The 19,935-nt window shown below is 35.7% G+C and overlaps 1 protein-coding gene across 7 annotated transcripts in view; it reads right to left on the bottom strand.

The window, feature by feature from the left end:
• The window catches only part of TSGA10 (testis specific 10), a 129,362-nt gene that overhangs the window by 105,954 nt on the left and 3,473 nt on the right, over nt 1–19,935 (bottom strand). For 3 of the 7 annotated variants that reach the window (XM_035695994.2, XM_025464296.3, XM_025464274.3), the window contains exons 2-6: nt 17,002–17,130; nt 8,323–8,538; nt 3,102–3,167; nt 1,929–2,096; nt 1,370–1,525 (exon numbers count right to left, since the gene is read on the bottom strand). In XM_035695994.2, the coding sequence (XP_035551887.1) occupies nt 1,370–1,525; nt 1,929–1,979 (207 nt within the window). In that variant the 5' untranslated portion in view covers nt 1,980–2,096; nt 3,102–3,167; nt 8,323–8,538; nt 17,002–17,130. Of the gene's footprint in view, nt 1–1,369; nt 1,526–1,928; nt 2,097–3,101; nt 3,168–8,322; nt 8,539–8,979; nt 9,116–17,001; nt 17,131–19,935 lie in introns of those variants that run through there. The other 4 variants (XM_049115465.1, XM_035695995.2, XM_025464277.2 and 1 more) reach the window with 3 other exon arrangements.

Here is a 19,935-nt window from a genome sequence, read left to right as displayed (position 1 = left end):
TGATCACTAACTATTCAGCTGGTCTCCAAGTCTCAGAGGAAGATATATTACCTCTCAATTCCATAGCAAAGCCTTTACCAGAATCCTGGACCTCATCTCCTGAAATGTCTTCTAGGATACTCCTGACTCAATTACAGTTGATCCTTGAACAACATGAGTTTGAACTTATATAAGGTCCACTTATACATAGATGTCTTCAATAAATACAATATATTACTATAAATGTATTTTCTCCTCCTTATGATTTTTTACTAACATGTCCTCTAGCTTATTTTATTGGAAGAGAAGTGTATAATACCTATATAAGAAACATGTTAACTGACTACATTATTGCTAAAGTTTCTGGTCAACGGACTAGTTGCAATTAAATTCTGGGGAGTCAAAAGCTTTTTGTTTTTTTTTTGGAGGGGGGGGGGAGTCGAAAATTATACATAGATTTTCCAACTGAGCGAGAGGGTTGGCACCCATAGTCCCACTTTGTTCAAGACTCAACTGTATAATTATTTCCTCTCACTCTGAATAGCTCCCTCTCCACTGGCTCTTTCTTCCCTGCTTTCTACTAATACATGGCTCCTCTATCTTGAAAAATGTCATTTGACCTTGTTGCCCCATTTACAATCCCATATCTCTTTTGCATTTGACATAATTTTTTCTTTAAGCACCACGGTTTGTACCCATTGCCTGCTCCTCGCACCTACCCGAGGTAAACTGCCTGATTCCAATACCTACATTTTTGCAGAATTTCAAAAAATGACCTCACTATATAGCCTTTTCTCAGTTCCCATTTTTGGTATTTGGTAACATGTGACATTGTCTCCAACACCAGGTTTTAGATTCTTTCCTCCCTTGGGCTTAATATTGTTCTACCTTAGTTTCTGATCTTCTTTATCTCTTTTAAAGGTTCCTCTGCCAATCAAAAAAAAAATCCCAACATTACATCTTGACTTCTCCATTCCTTTATAGCTTTCTCATTCTGAGACCTCATCTACTCTGAAGGCCATAAACTCACCTCTAAGAAGATAGGTTTCATTAAGAATATCTTAAGAATAAAGTAATTCCCAAATGTTATGTTAATTTGGGAGATTTATTTATTTATTTTTAAAAGATTTTATTTATTTATTCATGAGAGACAGACCGAGAGAGGCAGAGACACAGGCAGAGGGAGAAGCAGGCTCCAAGCAGTGAGCCCAACGCGGGACTCGATCCTGGGACTCCAGAATCACAACCTGAGCCAAAGGTGGCGCTAAACCTCTGAGCCACCCAGGCTGCCCTGATTGGGAGATTTAAGCATTCTTAGAGAACTTAAAAAATTATTTATCTCTGGAATTGATTATTATTAATTAGATATTTCATTTATAAATAAGTTTACCTGTTCATAAAGAAGAAAGGTCTTGTCTCTTTCAGATGTAAGAACCTTGACATTACCCTGAATTTCTGCCAAATGACGCTCATATTTTTCCAGCATGCATTTAAGTTCTTCACGGTCTCTTGTTGTCTTCAAAAGCTCAACATCACAGTTTGTACCCTACAGTTATTACATAAGAAATGTGAAATTCTTCTTTGACATGTGGTTCTAAAAATCAGTGCTACTAATAGCAGTACACAATCTCTACTCAAGGAAACATGACTATATAATGAAAGGAAATGATAAAAAAAAAAAAGTTAAAAAAAATCACTTCTCTTTTAAAAAGTTTCATCCCAAACTGGTCCACATTTATCTGATTACCTCCCAACCACTACCAATACTAGTGATAAAGAATCAAATTCAATGGACCACTGTGCCATCAAAGAGATCTGTTTCCCCAATTCTTGGATATACCAATTCATGCCAAATCAAAATGAATTATTTACACATTATGTAAATCAAAGAACAAAAGTTTGTGTTTGAGGAACAAACTCCAAAATATTTGTAAGTTTCCAAAACCTACCCGGGAAGATGGAGATGGGCGTCTTGGACTTTTAGACCTACTTCTGATCATCTTTCTCAAATTTTGAGCTTCACTCTTGTAGTAATCTCTGTCTGCTTCTAAAGTCTTGACAAAGGAATCAAGTCTGGAAGGAGATTTATTTTGTGCTTTTTCAGTCTCTAAAATTATCTTGCCAAGGAGGAAAAAATTGGGTCATTATTTCAGGTTAAACCATAGTATCATATTCTAAATGAAAATTGAATAAACAGGGTCCTTAAAAAATAATAAATTTGGTATTATAAAAATAATTAATCTATATTCCTTAGAAAGCAGCTAGATGTCTTCTTTTTCTAGCATTTCTGAATGTACTATATTTTTATTTAACTAAAAGCACCTCAAATTTACTCAATAATTTTAAGAAAAAATGGTAAAGAAATTTCAGAGAGGCCAGAAATGTCCACAGATCTAGTTACAAGTCCTAGAAATTGAATAAATTTACTTAGAAAACAAGAATGCCAATATTAAAACTTCTTTCATTGCATCTAAGTTTTATTCAATAATTGTTCAACAAATAAATAAATTAAATGAATGCTGGATATTCTATACTTGTATATACTTTCAAGTACATTCTCATTCACCTCAGAAGCATTTTTTCTTTTACAATCTTTATTTTACCAATACTTTATTGGGAGAAAATTACAGATATGCTTTCAGAGAGGGTGTTCCAAATATTTTAAATGATAGCATTAAATCATCTGAACGGAGCACTTTTTCATTTTTACATTGTTAGATAAAACAAAAACAAAAAACACATTACCCGGAATTAACATACAACATCTGACTTAATATTTATTACTAGGAGGAATAAAAGTTAATGTGTAAACAAATGCATCTTATATTTTGAGAATTAAATTATTCACAGTCATCATTCAATCAAGTAGTAGCTAAGGACACCAATAGAACCAACCAAAAGTTCTTTCCACCTCTAGGAAAGAAAGGTGTAATGATGAAATAGAGCAAGAACGGCAAGGCTCTTACAGATGGGAAGTGCCCTTGTACACCAGAGTGCTGATTTTAGAAAACATTTTTCATTGTTCACAAAATGCATGAGAGCTAAAACACATACATCATTTTTTTGTAGTCTAACAGAATAAAAATGATTCCTCAACCTACATTTATGAAAAACATACTTACAGATCTAAGCCTTTTAATTGTATCTTCCAATACTATTATATTATTTTGCTGGCAAATGAGTTCAATCTGAAAAATAAATTTGAAAATTGCCATTTAGATTAAAAATACTTAAATTGTTATTTAGAAAATTGTTATTTAGATTAAAAATATTTAAACAAATTGAACTAAAAAGAGAACATCAAAGAAGGAAGCCACTTGAAACAACAGGTATTGGCAAGGATGTGGAGCAAAAGAAAACTTCATGAACCGTTGGGAATGTAAACTAGTGCAGAAACTGAAAAACAATAAGAAGGTTCCCCCAAAATTAAAACTGTAACTACCTTACGATCCAATAATTGCACTATTGGGTATTTACCCAAAAAATACAAAAACACTAATTCAAAGGGATATATGCATCCCTGTATCTATTGCAATATTATTTACAATAGCCAAATTATGGAAACAGCCAAAGTGGCCATCGAAAAATGGATATATATGTGGTTGTATACACACACACACACACACACACCCACACACACAAAATAGAATATTATTCAGTCATAAAAGGAATGAATCTTGCCATTTGCAACATAGATGAAGCTAGAAAGCTAATGCTAAGGGAAATAAGTCAGAGAAAGACAAATACCATATGATTTCACTCATATGTGGAATTTGAGAAACAAAACAAACGAGAAAAGGAAAAAAAAGAGAGAGAGAGAGTGACAAACGAAGAAACAGTCTCTTAACCACAGAGAACAAACTGAGAGTTATCAGAGTGGGGTGTGGGTGGAATAGGTAAAAGATGGGATGGGGATTAAAGAGAACACCCAAGTGAGGAAAAATAAAATACAATTAAAACTTAAAAAAGGAAGTCACTTAAAAATAAAAACATGTGGTGGATAATGTACAAAAGAAAAGATAACCTATTCTTTCTGTTCACCTACCTTTGGGTGGTAAAAGAACATAGGATGAAATACAGCATTTCCTTTCAATTAACCCATGTTTATTACCAAATAGTAATTGGTTATATTTTACCAAATTACTCCCTACAAACTGCAACAAAATGTTAATACTAATTATAATTCTAAAGATGATAATAGGGAAGAGATAAAAGAATGGATAGGATAAAAGTTTTCCTCAATCACCAAAGTCAGAAGTGTTTGCTTTCTCCTCTGAACTCTAGATCAACCAAATTCATAAAACATTTTTTGTATCAGTTTTAGGAAATCAAACATACCCAGTCTTATAATATAGCTACCTGTAGTCATAATCATATATCTAGTATATGACTAGATTGCATATTTCTAGAGGACAGTAACTATTTTTACACAAAGATCTATTTGATATAATCTATAAGTTGGCATATTAGTTTAATAAATTTATTTCTTAATTCATAAACCTTCCCCTCATTATTCTAAACTGTTTCCTGCTATATTTTAAATTTGACTTTTCTGGAATTATTGCTCCTCATTTGTTCTTTAGACCCAAGTTCTTTTTTAAGATTTCTCTGGCAGTCATATTTTTTTGTAGTTTATAAAATATTAAGGGTTAATGGTATGAAACAAAACATGTACAGTTTGGAAAAGCTAATGCAGTTTCCAACAGACAATTTTCAATGCTTTAATTTACACTATTATGTAGATATCAAAAAGAAATGGATCTATATTAAGTTATGTATAGAGATGCCCATATTAGTATAAAAACTCACACTGCCAAAAATTTTATCTGACACATTGCTATGAAAAAGAAATTTATACACACATATCCTAGATACAAATGAAACATAAGCAGTAATATGTAAACTGAGGAAGATAAGATTATGCCTAATTATAGCAAGATGTGATTACAATAAATGTTATTTTCTTCATTTCACGCTTCCACATGGAAATTTTTATAATAAACATATATTACTTTTGCAGACATAAAAAACAATGCTAATTTCATTCTGAAAAACAAAATTACAACTGGTCCAAATAAAAAGATGCTAACCCAGTGTTTTCATTTATTTGACAAATGATTAATGAGAACCTACTGTGTGCCTGACATTGTGCTGGGGATAGCAGGGAATAAAACAGACAAAAATCCTATGCCCTCCATCTGCACCCCAATGTTTATAGCAGCAATGTCCACAATAGCCAAACTACGGAAAGAGCTAAGATGTCCAGATGAATGGATAAAGATGTAATGTGTGTATACATATATACACACACAATGGAGTACTACTAAGCCATCAAAAAATGAAATCTTGCCATTTCCAACAACATGGATAGAACTAGAGGATATTATGCTAAGCGAAATAAGTCAATCAGAAAGACAACTGTCTTTTGATTTCACTCGTGTGGAATTTAAGAAACAAAACAGAGGAGTATAATGGAAGGGAGGGAAAAATAAAACAAGATGTAATCAGAGAGGGAGAAAAACTGTAAGAGACTCTTAACCCTCTTAACCATAGGAAACAAACTGAGGGTTGCTGGAGGGGAGCGGGGTAGGGGGATGGGATAACAGGGTGATGGGCATTAAGGAGGGCATGCGATGTAACAAGCACTGGGTGTTATATAAAACTGATGAATCACTGACCTCTACCTCTGAAACCAGTAATACATGTTAACTAAATGAATTTAAATTAAAAAAAAAAAAAGAAAACCTCTGACCTCGTAGAACTTACATTCTAGTTGAAAAGAGAAAAATAAAATAGGTAAAATATGTATCTGACAGTTACTACTTTATTCAAAAAAATACATAATGAACATTCACATCTGTTCTAGGCAACTGAGATAAAAAAGTGAAAAAAAAAAACCAAAAAACACCAAAGATCTCTGCCTTTGGGGACCTTACATTCCAGCTGGGCAGACAGTAAAAAATAAAGCTAACAGGGATGCCTGGGTGGTTCAGTGGTTGAGCATCTTCCCTTCAGCTCAGGGCAAGATCTCGGAGTCCAGGATCAAGTCCCACATCGGGCTCCCTGCATGAAGCCTCCTTCTCTTCCCGCTGCCTGTGTCTCTGCTCTCTTTCTGTCTCTCATGAATCAATAAATAAAATCTTAAAAAAATAAAAACCTAACAAATTCTATAGTACATTGGGGGAAAAAAAAGAACAGAGTTAAGATACTGGAAGTGTTTATGAAGGAACAGACTGGAATTTTAAATAGGGTTATCAGATAAGTCCTCATTAAAAGGAGACCTGTGGGCACAGAGAAAGGGGTCAACCATATAAAAATCTGGAAGAACATTCCAGGCAGAAGATATAGCTATAGCAAATGTCCTAAAGCAAAGGAATGTCTGCTAAATTCCAAAAAATAGTAAGGAGGCAGTAGTTGGAAAGTGCTATAGAAAAAAAAAAAAAGCAAGGGAGACAAAGGGATAAGCATGGGGTGGGAGAGGATGAAAAACTTAAATAGCCTTTACACTTCATCTTCCACATGCTAAATTTTGAAATATTTTTGATTGATGAATCATACGTAAATGTAACAGTAATGACAAGAATAACCAAAGATCCAGTCCAATAATAGCCCTTATATTACTCAAAATATAAATTGTATGAAGAAACTAGTAATGGCAAAATTAAAATTCTCTTTCTTTCAAAAATTTATGTTCAGTTAGCTGAGAAATACTGTATTAGTAAGATATACATGATAAAAAAATTTACAACGAGCAGATAAAGAAGGTATATAGTTCTGGTGGTTTTAAAATATGTCCATTAAGGTTTTTTTTTTTTTTTTTTTGTCCATAAGTTTTGATATTCCTTACTTCAAAAGATGGAGTTTAATTTCCTTCCCCTTAAGTGTGGTACAGACTTAGTGACTCACTTCTAGTGAACAGGATGTGATGGTCTGTAACTTTGTTAATAGGAAGGCTGTCCATATTCAGGGACAGGAGGCATATGGAAAAGCTCTTTACCTACTGCTTAATTTTGCTAAAATGTTGCCAAAACTGCTCTAAAATTAAAATCTATTCAGATTTTTTAAAAGGGGGAGAACCTCAAAGAAATAAAACTCAGAAGAAGTGGAGACTAACACATTTTAATACACAGAAACTTAAAACTTTGATTAAAAAACCTTTAAAAAAAAAAACACAAAAACCTTTTAAAGTGTGAAATAGGGATGCCTGGGTGGCTCAGTGGTTGAGCATCTGCCTTTGGCTCAGGGTATGATCCCAGGGTCCAAGGATGGAGTCCTGCATTGGGATCCCCGTAGGGAGTCTGCTTCTCCCTCTGCCTATGTCTCTGCCTCTCTCTATCTCTCATGAATAAATACATAAAATCTAAAAAAAATTTTTTGAATAAAAAAATATAATGTGAAATAAACTGTGTGTTGTGAAAATAGAAAAAAGGATGGAAATGTAAGTATTATCTATCTGTTGGTAGGTATCTATGCAAGAGAGACAATTAGGGAGAGATATGTCCTATATACAGAACATTCCTGTTTTTCTTCCAAATTTTTATTAAATTCTGGTTAGCTAACTAATATATAGTGTATTATTGGTTTCAGGATTAGAATTTAGTGATTCATCACTCACATGTAACACCCAGGGCTCATCATAACAAGTGCCCTCCTTGACATCCATCACCCGTTTAGCCTATCTCTCAACATCTCTCAACAACCCTGTTTATTCTCTATTGTTAAGAATGTCTTATGGTTTACTTTCCCCTCTCTTTCCCCCCACTCTTCCCATATGTTCATTTGTTTTATTTCCTAAATTCCATGTATTAATGAAATCATATGGTATATGTCTCTGACTTATTTTGCTTAGCATAATACACTTAGCATAATACATAATGCCACATTTCTGAGCCCTATCCACGTCCTTGTAAATGGCTAGATTTCATTCTGTTCAATGGTTGAGCAAACATATTCCATTGTATACATATATACCACATCTACAGAACATTTCTATTGCCTGAAATTTTTACCATGACTACATCTTACTTAAGAAATTTTTTGAGCAAAAACTTTTAAAAGAAATAAAATGTGCAGTACAATATATTTTAATCCGTAGGTAGACATTTAAATGTAATGGCAAACCTCAAAAACTTTGAAATGATATGAGAATGTCACTTTTTCCATTGCACTTACATGATGTTTAAAGTAGAATTAAAATCCTGATCAGTAGTCCAATGCTAACTAGAATTATTGCAGTGATCATTTCACAATATATAGAAATAATCATATTGTACACCTCGAGCTAATATAATGCTATATGTCAGTTACAACAATAAAAATTCCTATTAGTGGTAAATGTAATACCTTTGCTTCTTCAAGTTCTTTGTCAGCAGTATCCACCACAAAATTTTTCTCTTTTTCTAGTTGCTCTGCTAGTTGGTCAATTTTAATCAATTCTTTACAAAGATGCTCATTGTGGCTGGTTAAATCATCTACTTGACTGCTTACCACCTCCTTACTATCCAAGAGTTTCCTAACATATTCTTCCAAGCCATGATTTGTCTGTTTGAGATCTTCAATCTGTTGTAATTAGAAAAAAAAAATCATATTAAAATATTTCCCTTGATTTCCTCTGAGGAAAACAATTAGATAACTGGAATCAGGAAGGGAGATTTATTTCCTTGGAAGGAAACCTAAGTATATACATTTTTTCACTTTCCAAAATTTGCACCATGTGAATGTAATACCTATCTGAAAAAATATATTAAATGAAAATTTAAAGGTTTATAGCTACATCTTCTAAGACAATTTATAATAAACTTAATTACTATTAAGTTTTGATTTTCAACTAAAACTATTAGAAAAATAGCCAAATATTTATATCTTCACAAGATAAACCAGTCTTGAAATTACTAATTTTAATAATTTATATTAGATGTTCTTTAGAATTAAATTTCTAATTGTTACCAAAATATGTTAACTCTTTAAAAAAAAGTTCTTTTGACCATATCAGTAACTTACTTGACTAAGCTAAATACCAAATCAATCAAGTATTTGCTGACTAAAGTGGAGGACCACAGCTTTCCTTCCCAGCCCACTATTAAACCATCAACGGATGAAGAAAGGGGCCTTTTCTATCATGGAGGTATCCAAATGCCTTTAAAGGAAAAAAAATATATTAGACTCATTGAACATAATTATGTGTCAGGACTTATGATAAATTACTTTTTTTTTTAAGATTTTGTTTATTCATTCATGAGAGACACACAGACACAAACAGAGGGAGAAGCAGGCTCCATGCAGGGAGCCCGATGTGGGACTCGATCCGGGAACTCCAGCATCACGCCCTGAGCTGAAGGCAGTCACTTAACTGCTGAGCCACCCAGGCATCCCTGTGGTGAATTAACTAAAATTTCCTTTTTTGCCCTGGTCTCAGGGAATTTTAAAGCCTATCTGTAACCTACCTCTAGCAACTAGCACAGAACCTGTGTGCAATGATCTCCTGTCTGCTATTCTTGTCCCATGCTTTCACAAAGTTTATCTTCCCCTATTCTTATTACCTAAGTTATTTTTATTACTTGTATCTTTTTTAAAACTATAGGATGTGGGATAAACATACTTCAACTTATCTATCTATATGTCTTTTTATCTTTATTTATGGCTTCTATAGTGCCACATTTCTGAGCAATAAGAGCATACTAAAAATGTTTGCTAACCTTCCATTGTACCAGGAGAGGCTAAATGCTCCTCCCCTTTGTAGTCCCATTAAGCCTCTTACACAGTTTAATCTTGGTATTTTATAACATATATTATTTAACTCCCTGTCCCTTCCACTAAATTCTAAACTTTAAAGGGATTGTCTCCAACTTCAGTATTAACACACCTCTAATTTCTTTTTTTTTTAAATATTTTATTTATTTATTCATGAGAGACACAGAATGAGAGAGGCAAAGACACAGGCAGAGGCAGAAGCAGGCTCCCCACAGGGAGCCTGATACAGGACTTGATCCCGGACTCCGGGATTGCGACCTGAGCCGAAGGCAGGTGCCCAACCACTGAGCCACCCAGGCGTCCCACACCTCTCATTTCTGTATCATTTACTATTTATCTAGCATATAACGCTCAAATTATTTTTAAATGAATAAATAAAACAAAGAAACACTCTCCTCACTTCTAACATCAAGCAAGCCCTACTTCTACTGAACTCCAAAATTCCAAAACACAAGTACTTTAGAAGAGGCAGTTTCAAGTGGTAGAAAGGATGTAGGCTTTGGAATTAGGCAGATAGGTTCAAATTCTGTTGTAGTTCTTTGTCAATTACTTAACCCTGGACAATTTACCATATTTTCTTGATCCTAAGAGATGCCTCTAACTTCAGAAAAAATAAATGGAAGCCTCTTGACCTTCATCTGTTAAGTAGACAGAATACCTACAACTTGCAGGGTTGTAGTCACATAAAAAAAGTTCAAGTAAAATTTCTGGCAGATGACAGGTCCTCAAAAAATAGCTTTTAAAAAAACTTATTTTGAAATAACCAGAAGATTCACAGGAAGTTGCAAAGTATACAAAAAGGTCCCCTGGGCCCTTAACCCACTTTCCCCAATAGTTATATCTTAAATAATTATAGTACAATCTCAAACTCAGAGATTTGGCATTGTTAAAATGTGATCCCATGTATAGACTGCTGTAGAACTAAGATACAGAATTATTTTATCACCACAAAGATTGCACTCCTATTACCCTTTTATAGTCACATCCTCTCCCCTCCCCATCCTTAACTCTTAGCAACCACTAATCTCTATAATTTTGTCTTCTCAGGAATGTTATATAAATAAAATCACGTGATAAAGATCAGGGTACGTGATCTTCTGACATTGGCTTTTTCACTCAGCATAATGCCACGAGATGTATCCAAGTTACACAGATCTATAATTCATTCTTTTTTGTTGTTGAGTAACATTCCATGGTACAGATTACCAGTTTGTTTAGTCACTCACCAATTAAAGGAAATTGTAGGTGTTTCCATTCTTTATTTATTTTTAAGATTTTATTTATTTATTCATGAAAGACACAGAGAGAGAGAGAGGCAGAGACACAGGCAGAAGGAGAAGCAGGCTCCATGCAGGGAGCCCGACACGGGACTCGATCCCGGGTCTCCAGGATCAGGCCCTGGGCCAAAGGCAGGCACTAAACCGCTGGGCCACCGGGGCTGCCCTGTTTCCATTCTTTATGACAAATAAAGCTTCTATGAACAATCATATACAGGGTTTTGAGTGGACATAAGTTTTTATTTCTCTGGAATAAATACCTGGGAGTGCAATTGTTGGGTTGTATGGTATGTTTAGTTTATAAGAACTATTTTCTGGAGCGGTGCACCATTTCCCATTCCTACCATGAACGTATGAGTGATGTGGTTTCTTCCTTATCCTTGCCAGCAATGGATATTGTCACTATTTTTAATCTTAACTGTTCTTATAGGTATTTACGTTTCCCTAACGTTTAGAAAAAACAAACATCTTTTTATGTGCTTATCAACATATATCCTTCTATGAAATATTTCCTTATGTCTTTTGTTCATTTTCTAATTGGGTTGTTGATTTTTACTACTGAGTTTTAAGAATTCTTCATATATCCTACATATGATACACATAATTCTTCTGGCAAAAATAAGGTTTATAGCTTATTTTTTCATCCTGTTAATAGAGTCTTTCACAAAGCAAAAGATTTAAATTTTAATGAAGTCCAAATTATCAATTTTTCTTTTATGAATCATGCTTTCGGTGTCACATCTAACAACTCTTCACCAAGCCCAAAGTCCTGAAGATTTTCTGTTACCCTATAAAAGTTCCATAGTTTTCTGTTTTACATTTTAAACCTATGATCCATTTTGAATTAATTTTTGTAAATTTTGTATAAGGTGTGAGGTTTATTTTTTCCTTTTTTTTTTAAGATTTTATTCATTCATTCATGAGAGACAGAGAGAGCGAGAGAGAGAGGCAGAGGGAGAAGCAGACTCTATGCGGGGAGCCCGACGTGGGACTCGATCCAGGGTCTCCAGGATCATGCCCTGGGCTGAAGGCAGCGCCAAACCGCTGAGCCACCAGGGCTGCCCAAGGTGTGAGGTTTAGGTCTAGGTTCATTTTTCTTCCCTAAAAGATATCCAATTGTTTCAGTACCATTTGTTGAAAAGACTATCTTTCCTGCATCAAACTCATTTCCACTTTTGTCAATAACCTTTGGCTGTACTTGTAGAAGGCTATTTTTGGATTTTCTATTCTCTATCACCAACCTATATCTATCCCTCTAGTAATACCATACAGTCTTAACTACTGTAGTTATACATTAAGCTTTGAACTCAAAGAGAATGACTCTTCCCATTTTATTATATTTTTTCAGTTTACGTTATTTCTATTTTCCTATTCTCATGTTAACCAATTCATTTCTCTCTTCTTTCCAACCTGTTGTTTGAGAACACTGAGTTTTTAATTTCAGTTATTGTATTTTTAAAGTTTTTTTTTCATTGTGGTAAAACACAATTTATCATTCTAACCATTTTTAAGTACACGATTTGGTGGCATTAAGTACATCCACTACATCCACAATGTTGTACAACCATCCCAGCAGGCTCCATGCACCTGGAGCCCAATGTGGGATTCGATCCTGGGTCTCCGGGATCATGCCCTGGGCCAAAGGCAGGCGCCAAACCACTGTGCCACCCAGGGATCCCCCCTATTTTTAATCTTTTGGAGATATATCTAGGAGTGGAATACCTGGATCATAGGGTAATTCTATATTTAACTTTTACAGGAACTGCCAAACTTTATTTCACCATGGCTACACCATTTTACACTCCCACTAGCAAGTCACAAAGGCTCCAGTTTCTAGACCACCTCACCTGGACTTGTTACTTTGTTTGATAACAGACATCCTAATAGGTATGAAGTGATACCTCATTGTGGTTTTGATTTGCATTTCTTCAACGGATGATGATGTTGACCATCTTTTCATGTGCTTATTTACCATTTGTGTATCTTTGAAAAAATGTCTATTCAAGTCCTTTGTCCACTTTTGAATTGGGTTGTTTTGCTTTTTGATTGCTGAGTTGTAAAGTTCTTTATATATGTTCTCAATATTAATCCCTTATCAGATGTATGATTTGGAAATATTTTCTCCCATACATTTTTAATAGATTTGACTTTTTTAAAAGGATTTTATTTATTTGAGGGAGAGAGAGCATGCATGTGCACTTGAGCAGGGAGAGGGAGAAGCAGACTCCCTGCTGAGCAGGGAGCCAGATGTGGGGCTCAATCCTAGGACCCTGGGATTATAGTCTGAACTGAAGGGAGATGCTTAACTGATTGAGCCACCAGGCACCCCTAGACTTTATTTTAGAGCAGTTTTAAGTTTACAAAAAAATTGATCAGGAAGTACAGAGTTCCCAATACCCTTTTTCCCCACCCAACACACAGTTTCCCATCTTAAGTTATGAATGGTATTAGTTTAGTACTTTCGCTACATTAATGATCACTGACACATTAACTTAAGTCTGGAGTTTATATTAGGGTTTACTCTTTGGGTGGTAGATTCTGTGGGTTGCGACAAATGCATAGTAACATGTATCTACCATTACTGTAACATACACAATACAGAATAGTTTCATTGCCCTAAAAAACCTGTGCTCCATTCACCCGGCTCACCCTTCCTTCCTCCAAATCCCTGGCAATAAGTGATCTTACTAATGTCTCTATGTTTTGCCTTTTCCAGGTCATATAGTTGGAATCACAGAGTATGTAACCTCAGATTTTTTTTTCACCTAGCAATTTGCTTTCAAGTTTCCTTTATGTCTTTTTTGTGGCCTGATAGCTCATTTCTTTTTACCAACAAATAATATTCCATTGTACAGATATAACACAATTTGCTTATCTATTCATCTATTGAAGAACAACTTGGTTGCTTCCAAAATTTTCACTTGGTTCTTCTTTATATCTTTTATTTCTTTGATGAGATTTTCTAGTTTTGTGTTTGTTTCAAACACACTCAGAATTGCTTGAAGCATTTATATGGTAACTGATTTAAAATCCTTGTGAGACAATCTCTAATCCTGTGAGACATCTCTGTGTTGGCATCTCTTGGTTGTCTTTGCTTATCAAGGTGAAGATATTCCTGCTTCTTGAGATAAGAAGTGATTTTTTTCATTGAGATATGCTCTTGAGTTTTAGTAGGCTTCTTGTGACACTTCCTGTGACTTTAGTTCAAACTAAAAATGGGAGATGCTATCTTCTTATTGTTAGGTGTAGGTGGAAGTCCAATTTCTCTCTTAGGCCTCTGTTGATACCTGGGGAGGGCTGGTTTCCTTGTTACTGCTAGGCAGGGATGGGAGTTCAGGGTCCCCACCAGGCCTCTGCTAATACTACCACACTGAGATAGAATACAGATACCTTGTTTCTGCTCCCATGTATCTTTCACCACTACTGTGGGTGGGTGGACTTGTTATTGCTAGGAGGTGGTAAAAGTCCTGACTCTGTAGGAGGTCCCCTCTGACACCAGCTTAACAAAAAGGAAAGGGGACACCTCCTTATTCTGGGTGAGGGTGGATATCTAGGATCCCCATGTGGTCTTTGCCAACACTATGGGGATGGGGGATACTTATTGCCTCGTGAGCAGTAAGGTCTTGACTTCCCACCCAGCATTCCTCCTTGATACAACCTTGATGGGATGGGGGCTTAGAGGATGGGGCATGAGGTATGGTTGGGATTCCCTGTCACACCCTGAAAAGGGTGGAAGTCTAGGCTTTTTACCCAGCCTTTGCCAGCAGGAGTGGGGCTATAGCTTTTCTCATGGTGTCTGAACAGCCAGTTACCGTCCAAAAATCGTCTGCATTAGAAACAGACCCATAAATACAGAGAACAAAATGAGGGTTGCCAGAGGGTAGGAGGATGGGAAAAAAGGGTGAGGAGGAGTGAGAGGTACAGCCTTCCAGTTACAGAATGAGTAAGTCATGAAGATGAAGGCTAAAAGATAGGGAATATACTCAATGATATCATATTAGCACTGTATGGTAACAGATGGCAGTTATACTTGTGGTGAGCACAGTGTAACATATAGACTTGTCAAATCACTATGCTGTACACCTGAAACTAATGTAACACTGTGCGTCAACTATACTTCAATATAAAAAATAAAAAATAATTAAAAGAGAACAAGAGGAACTTCACCAGGGAAAAGCCCAGAAGTTAACACTTTAATAGAGGGATCCAAATAAAGATCATTTGTAATGGGACAAAATGAAATTGTGTGCTACTTGATAGGATGCAATGAAAAGAATCCATCATCACTTTTGTGATATTCCTGTCTGTATTCATTTTGTACCTTAAGCCAACACTTATTATGTCACAGTGTCCTGGGATTAGGGATCTGGGAGTGGCTTAATTTGGTGATTCTAGTTTAATGTCTTTCACTAGGTGAAAGGAGTCAGTTAGGGTGACAGTCATTCTGACAAAGTTTAAGTGGGGCTGGCAAATCCACTTCCAAGCTCACCATCACAGTTGGCAGGCCTCAGTTTCTCACTGGTTACTGACTACTTGAGTTCCTTTTCACGTGGGCCTATTATCCACAGAGCTGCTCACAACATGGAAGCTTGTTTCCCACTTAATCACTTCTGCTCTATGCTCTTGGTTATAAAGATCAATTTTGGTACCATATGCAGGGAGACTGTATTAAAGTGGGAGTAAAGAGGGTGGTGCCAATTTGAAGGCTGGCTACCACATATGTTATGAGCGAGCCAAAGGTTCGTAACATAAAGATAATCATAGCAAACCCAAATCAGTGGTCATTCTACAAAATAATTGGCCTGTATTCTTCAAAGTGTCATGGTCATAAAAATCAAAGAAGAATGTTCTGGAATGAAGAAGATAAAGGGACACAATAACTAAACACAACGTGTGATGCTGGACTAGATCTTTTTGTGATTGAGGACATTATGGGACAACTGGCAAAAATTTGAATAGGGTCAGAGGATTAGCTGGCAGCAATGTACTAAAGTTCATTTCCTGATTTTACCAGATTGTATTGTGATCTTATAGGAGAGTGTACTTATTTATAGAAATAGCCACTCAAATGTTAGGGATATCAGGACATCAGGTCTACAACTTACTCTCAAATGGTAGGGTGAGGGGATATTCTTTCTTCCATAATTGCAACTTTTAGATAAATTTGAGACTGTTTCCAAATTAAAAATGTATATAAATTATAAAAACGTAAAGCAGGAAAAAAAAAAGTGGTCTACATTGCTAGGCTGCCCCCTTCCTAGTCCTTTAGCTGTAGGAATGCCTCCTCTGAGAACTTTTCTTGCATGCATCCATTGTTTCTATATGTCAGTTTTTCCAGCACTGTCTGAGATACACGGAGCAAAAGGAAAACCCAGGAATTCACTAACACGTCACTTACTATATACTGAGGTCCCTAGCCAGTCTTCCTTCTTCTGCCCACCTTTCAGAATGTCCTTATGTTTGTTTTATAACAAAACGTTCAGCATTTTTAGTTGTGCTTAGTGGGATGCATAAAGGGGGTCTACTCTATCTTCCTAGAGAAGAGGAAGTTTCTTTTAGAGCCTTATCACAGGTCAGCCTCTAGGAGAACAGACAATACTGAACTTGGAGTTCAGACAACTGGGTTCAAATTCTAGCTAACTTGGGAGTTCAGACAAATCCAACTTAGCTCTGTCACTTGTTAGTCAAATATTATAATTCTATAGCCTCTTGGAACTTCAGCTCCCATGTCTAAAAGATAAAATCACATCACTATTTCACGAGGTTGGAATCAAGAAAGATTATGTACTTAAAAGCACTGGATACAACACTTGCCACGCAGTTTGCACTCATATGTATCTGAATCGGCATGTATCAAAATGGGTAAGATAAAAATGGAATGATTTTAGACCCATAAGATTTCAGTGAGCACTGAATTAGTATTTATTCTCCATCTTCTTTTTTAAAATAGGCCCATTCCAAAATAATTCAGGGAAATACAGAAATTAAATGTAACCTGTAATTTCAGTGCAGAGATGAATTTATCTTGATTTCTCACTTCTTGTTCTAGCTGGAGAGTATTCTGGTATTTTTCAGCTTTAGAAACTGGAGCCCCTAGACCAAAATCATGTTCTTTGGTGGTAACCTAGTAGAAAAAATGGGAATGATATCAAGACATTCAGTTTAAAACAGTTTTGTGATTCTTCACAACAATCAATGACATTTGAAAATTAACAATATTCTTAGATACATTTTTAATTATTTTTAACTTTGCCTGACCAGCTAAAAGAATTTTCATCAAGCTTTACTTTTTTTTTTTTTAATTTTTTATTTATTTATGATAGTCACAGAGAGAGAGAGAGAGAGAGAGAGGCAGAGACACAGGCAGAGGGAGAAGCAGGCTCCATGCACCGGGAGCCCGATGTGGGATTCGATCCCGGGTCTCCAGGATCGCGCCCTGGGCCAAAGGCAGGCGCTAAACCGCTGCGCCACCCAGGGATCCCCAAGCTTTACTTTTTAAAAACCTCACATTATGAAACTTTTTGTTTTCCAAACATAAAACTACAATATTACACATGCTTTTCAAAAAAGACATAGCCCATCCTATCCCTTTGGTAATCATTGTTCTAAGAAAATATGGGTCATAGGCAAATTATGTAGACTACTTCTAGGCCTGTGTTGTCCAATATAATAGGTACTAGCTACCTATTTATTGCTTCTTTTATATATTAACAAAAAAGTTTGCTACCCATATTACAAAGGGCTAACTTCCCTAATATTGGAATAATTTCTGTAAATAAAAAAGGAAAAGAAATACCCTAATAGAAAAACTAGTAAAGAATATGGATATTTCACAGAAATGGCTTTTAAACAGATTTAAAGACATTCAATCTCACAAATTAATATACCAAGATACCACTTTTAACCTCACATTGGCAAAGATCAGAAAGCTGTATATATAATTTATCATTCTTATACATCACTGGGGACAGTATAAATTGATACAATATTTCTGAAGAATAATTACACAAAATCTAACATTACAAATACATATAGCTTCTATATAAATAATTCCACTTTTAGGATTTTTTGCTACATAATGTATTTGCACATGTGCAAAATGACATGTTAAAATATTTTTCACTTTAGCATACTATGCATACTGCTCCACACTATGCTTTTTTACATGACAATGTAGCTCAGAAATTGTGTGATTTAGGGAAATAATTTGTAGGGTGCCTGGGTGGCTCAGTCATTTAAGCATCCAACTCTTAATTCTGGCTCAGGTCAGGTCTCAGGGTTGTGTGATTGAGCCCTGTGTGGGGCGTGAAGCCTGCTTAAGATTCTTTCTTTCCCTCTCCTTCTGCACCACCCCTCCTTTAAAAAGGAAACCAAAAAAAAAAAAAAAAAAAAAAAGGAAAACAAATAAAAACCTACCACCTCATCCCTCAATGGGTCTAGGGAAGTCCTGAACAAACAAATCAGAATTTACAGTATAATAGGATTAATGCCATATCAGAGGAATGCACATGTATGCTAAGGAAATTTAGAGAAAAAGACTACAAAAAAGTATTTTTGACTTGAACTTCCCCAAAAAAGATTTAGGACATATTTTCCATATTCCTCCAAAACCATGACTATACTCCTATTGGAGCACTTAACACATTGTATTGTGTCTACTGAATGTCCAGAACAATCACAACTTTAACATGTCTAAAACAGACTTTTTTTTTTTTTTAAGATTTTATTTATTTATTCATGAGAGACGGAAAGAGAGGCAGAGACATAGGCAGAGAGAGAAGCAGGCTCCCTGTGGGGAGCCTGATGCAGGACTCCATCCCAGGACCCATGGATCATGGGATCACGCCCCGAGCCAAAGGCAGACACTCAACCACTGAGCCACCCAGGTGCCCATAAAACAGACCTCTTAGGTCCCCCACTTGCACTCCTGCTCTCAACCCTGCCTCCACTATGTTCCTTCCCAGTTTTTCCCATGTCAAATGCACCACCATTTGTGTAATGCCCAAAGTCAAAAACCAAGGGATTGTCTTTGTTTCCTCTTTCCCTGACCCCCAACAACAAACTGTGTTAGTTCTACCTCTAAAATATTTCCCAAATCCATTCTCAACATGCTTATTACTACCTCCATATTCATCTCCCACATAATTACTGTAACAGTTCCCTAAATGGTCTTCGTGCTTCTATTGTTGCTCCCTACAACTTTTTTTCTGAACTGAAATCAAAGCAATCACTTTAATTAAAATAATGAGATCCTGCTCAAAAACACTCCAATGGCTTCACACTGCAATTAGAATAAAATTCACACTTTTTAAGATGCTACATGATTTGGCTCCTGCCTTCACTTCCCTAAGTAGACCCAGTACTCTTTTTCACCCATCAGCTTTATTGGTTTTCTTTCTGTTCCTCCACTGTGCCCATCTCATTCCACTTCAAGCTCTCTGTTCTTGATTTCCCTCTCTTAAGAACACTCTCTCTCCCAGCCCTGTACACGGCTGATTCCTTCTCTGGCTCAGACGTTAGCAGGTCTTCCCTGCCTTCTTACCTACAGTAGCCTCTCTCCTAAATACTCTCTGATCAGGTTATTTGCACTTAACGATATTTGAAATTATATCATTTATTTTTTAATTTGTTTTTGTCTGTCTCCCCACTACTAGAATGTAAACTCCAAGAGATCTAGGCTTTTGTCTGCTCGCTATTATATCTCTAATGGCTACTGAAGTGCTCAGCACAAAGTTGGTAATCAACAGAATATTTTCAAAATAACAAAATTTTGATGACTCAAAAAAGTAGTTTCAATGGTACAGATGAGGTAGAAGCATATTTGAAGAGGACTAATAAATGAGTAATGAACAAAGAAAACAGAAAACGTAGAGTTATTTTAGGAAGCATGATCATGAGAGGTAGAGTGAAAGGCAGAAGACAACTACAG

Source organism: Canis lupus, chromosome 10, assembly GCF_003254725.2.
Source record: "Canis lupus dingo isolate Sandy chromosome 10, ASM325472v2, whole genome shotgun sequence".
Lineage (NCBI taxonomy): Eukaryota > Metazoa > Chordata > Mammalia > Carnivora > Canidae > Canis > Canis lupus.
Note: the sequence above shows the minus strand (reverse complement) of the source record. Positions and strands in the feature narration are given on the sequence as shown.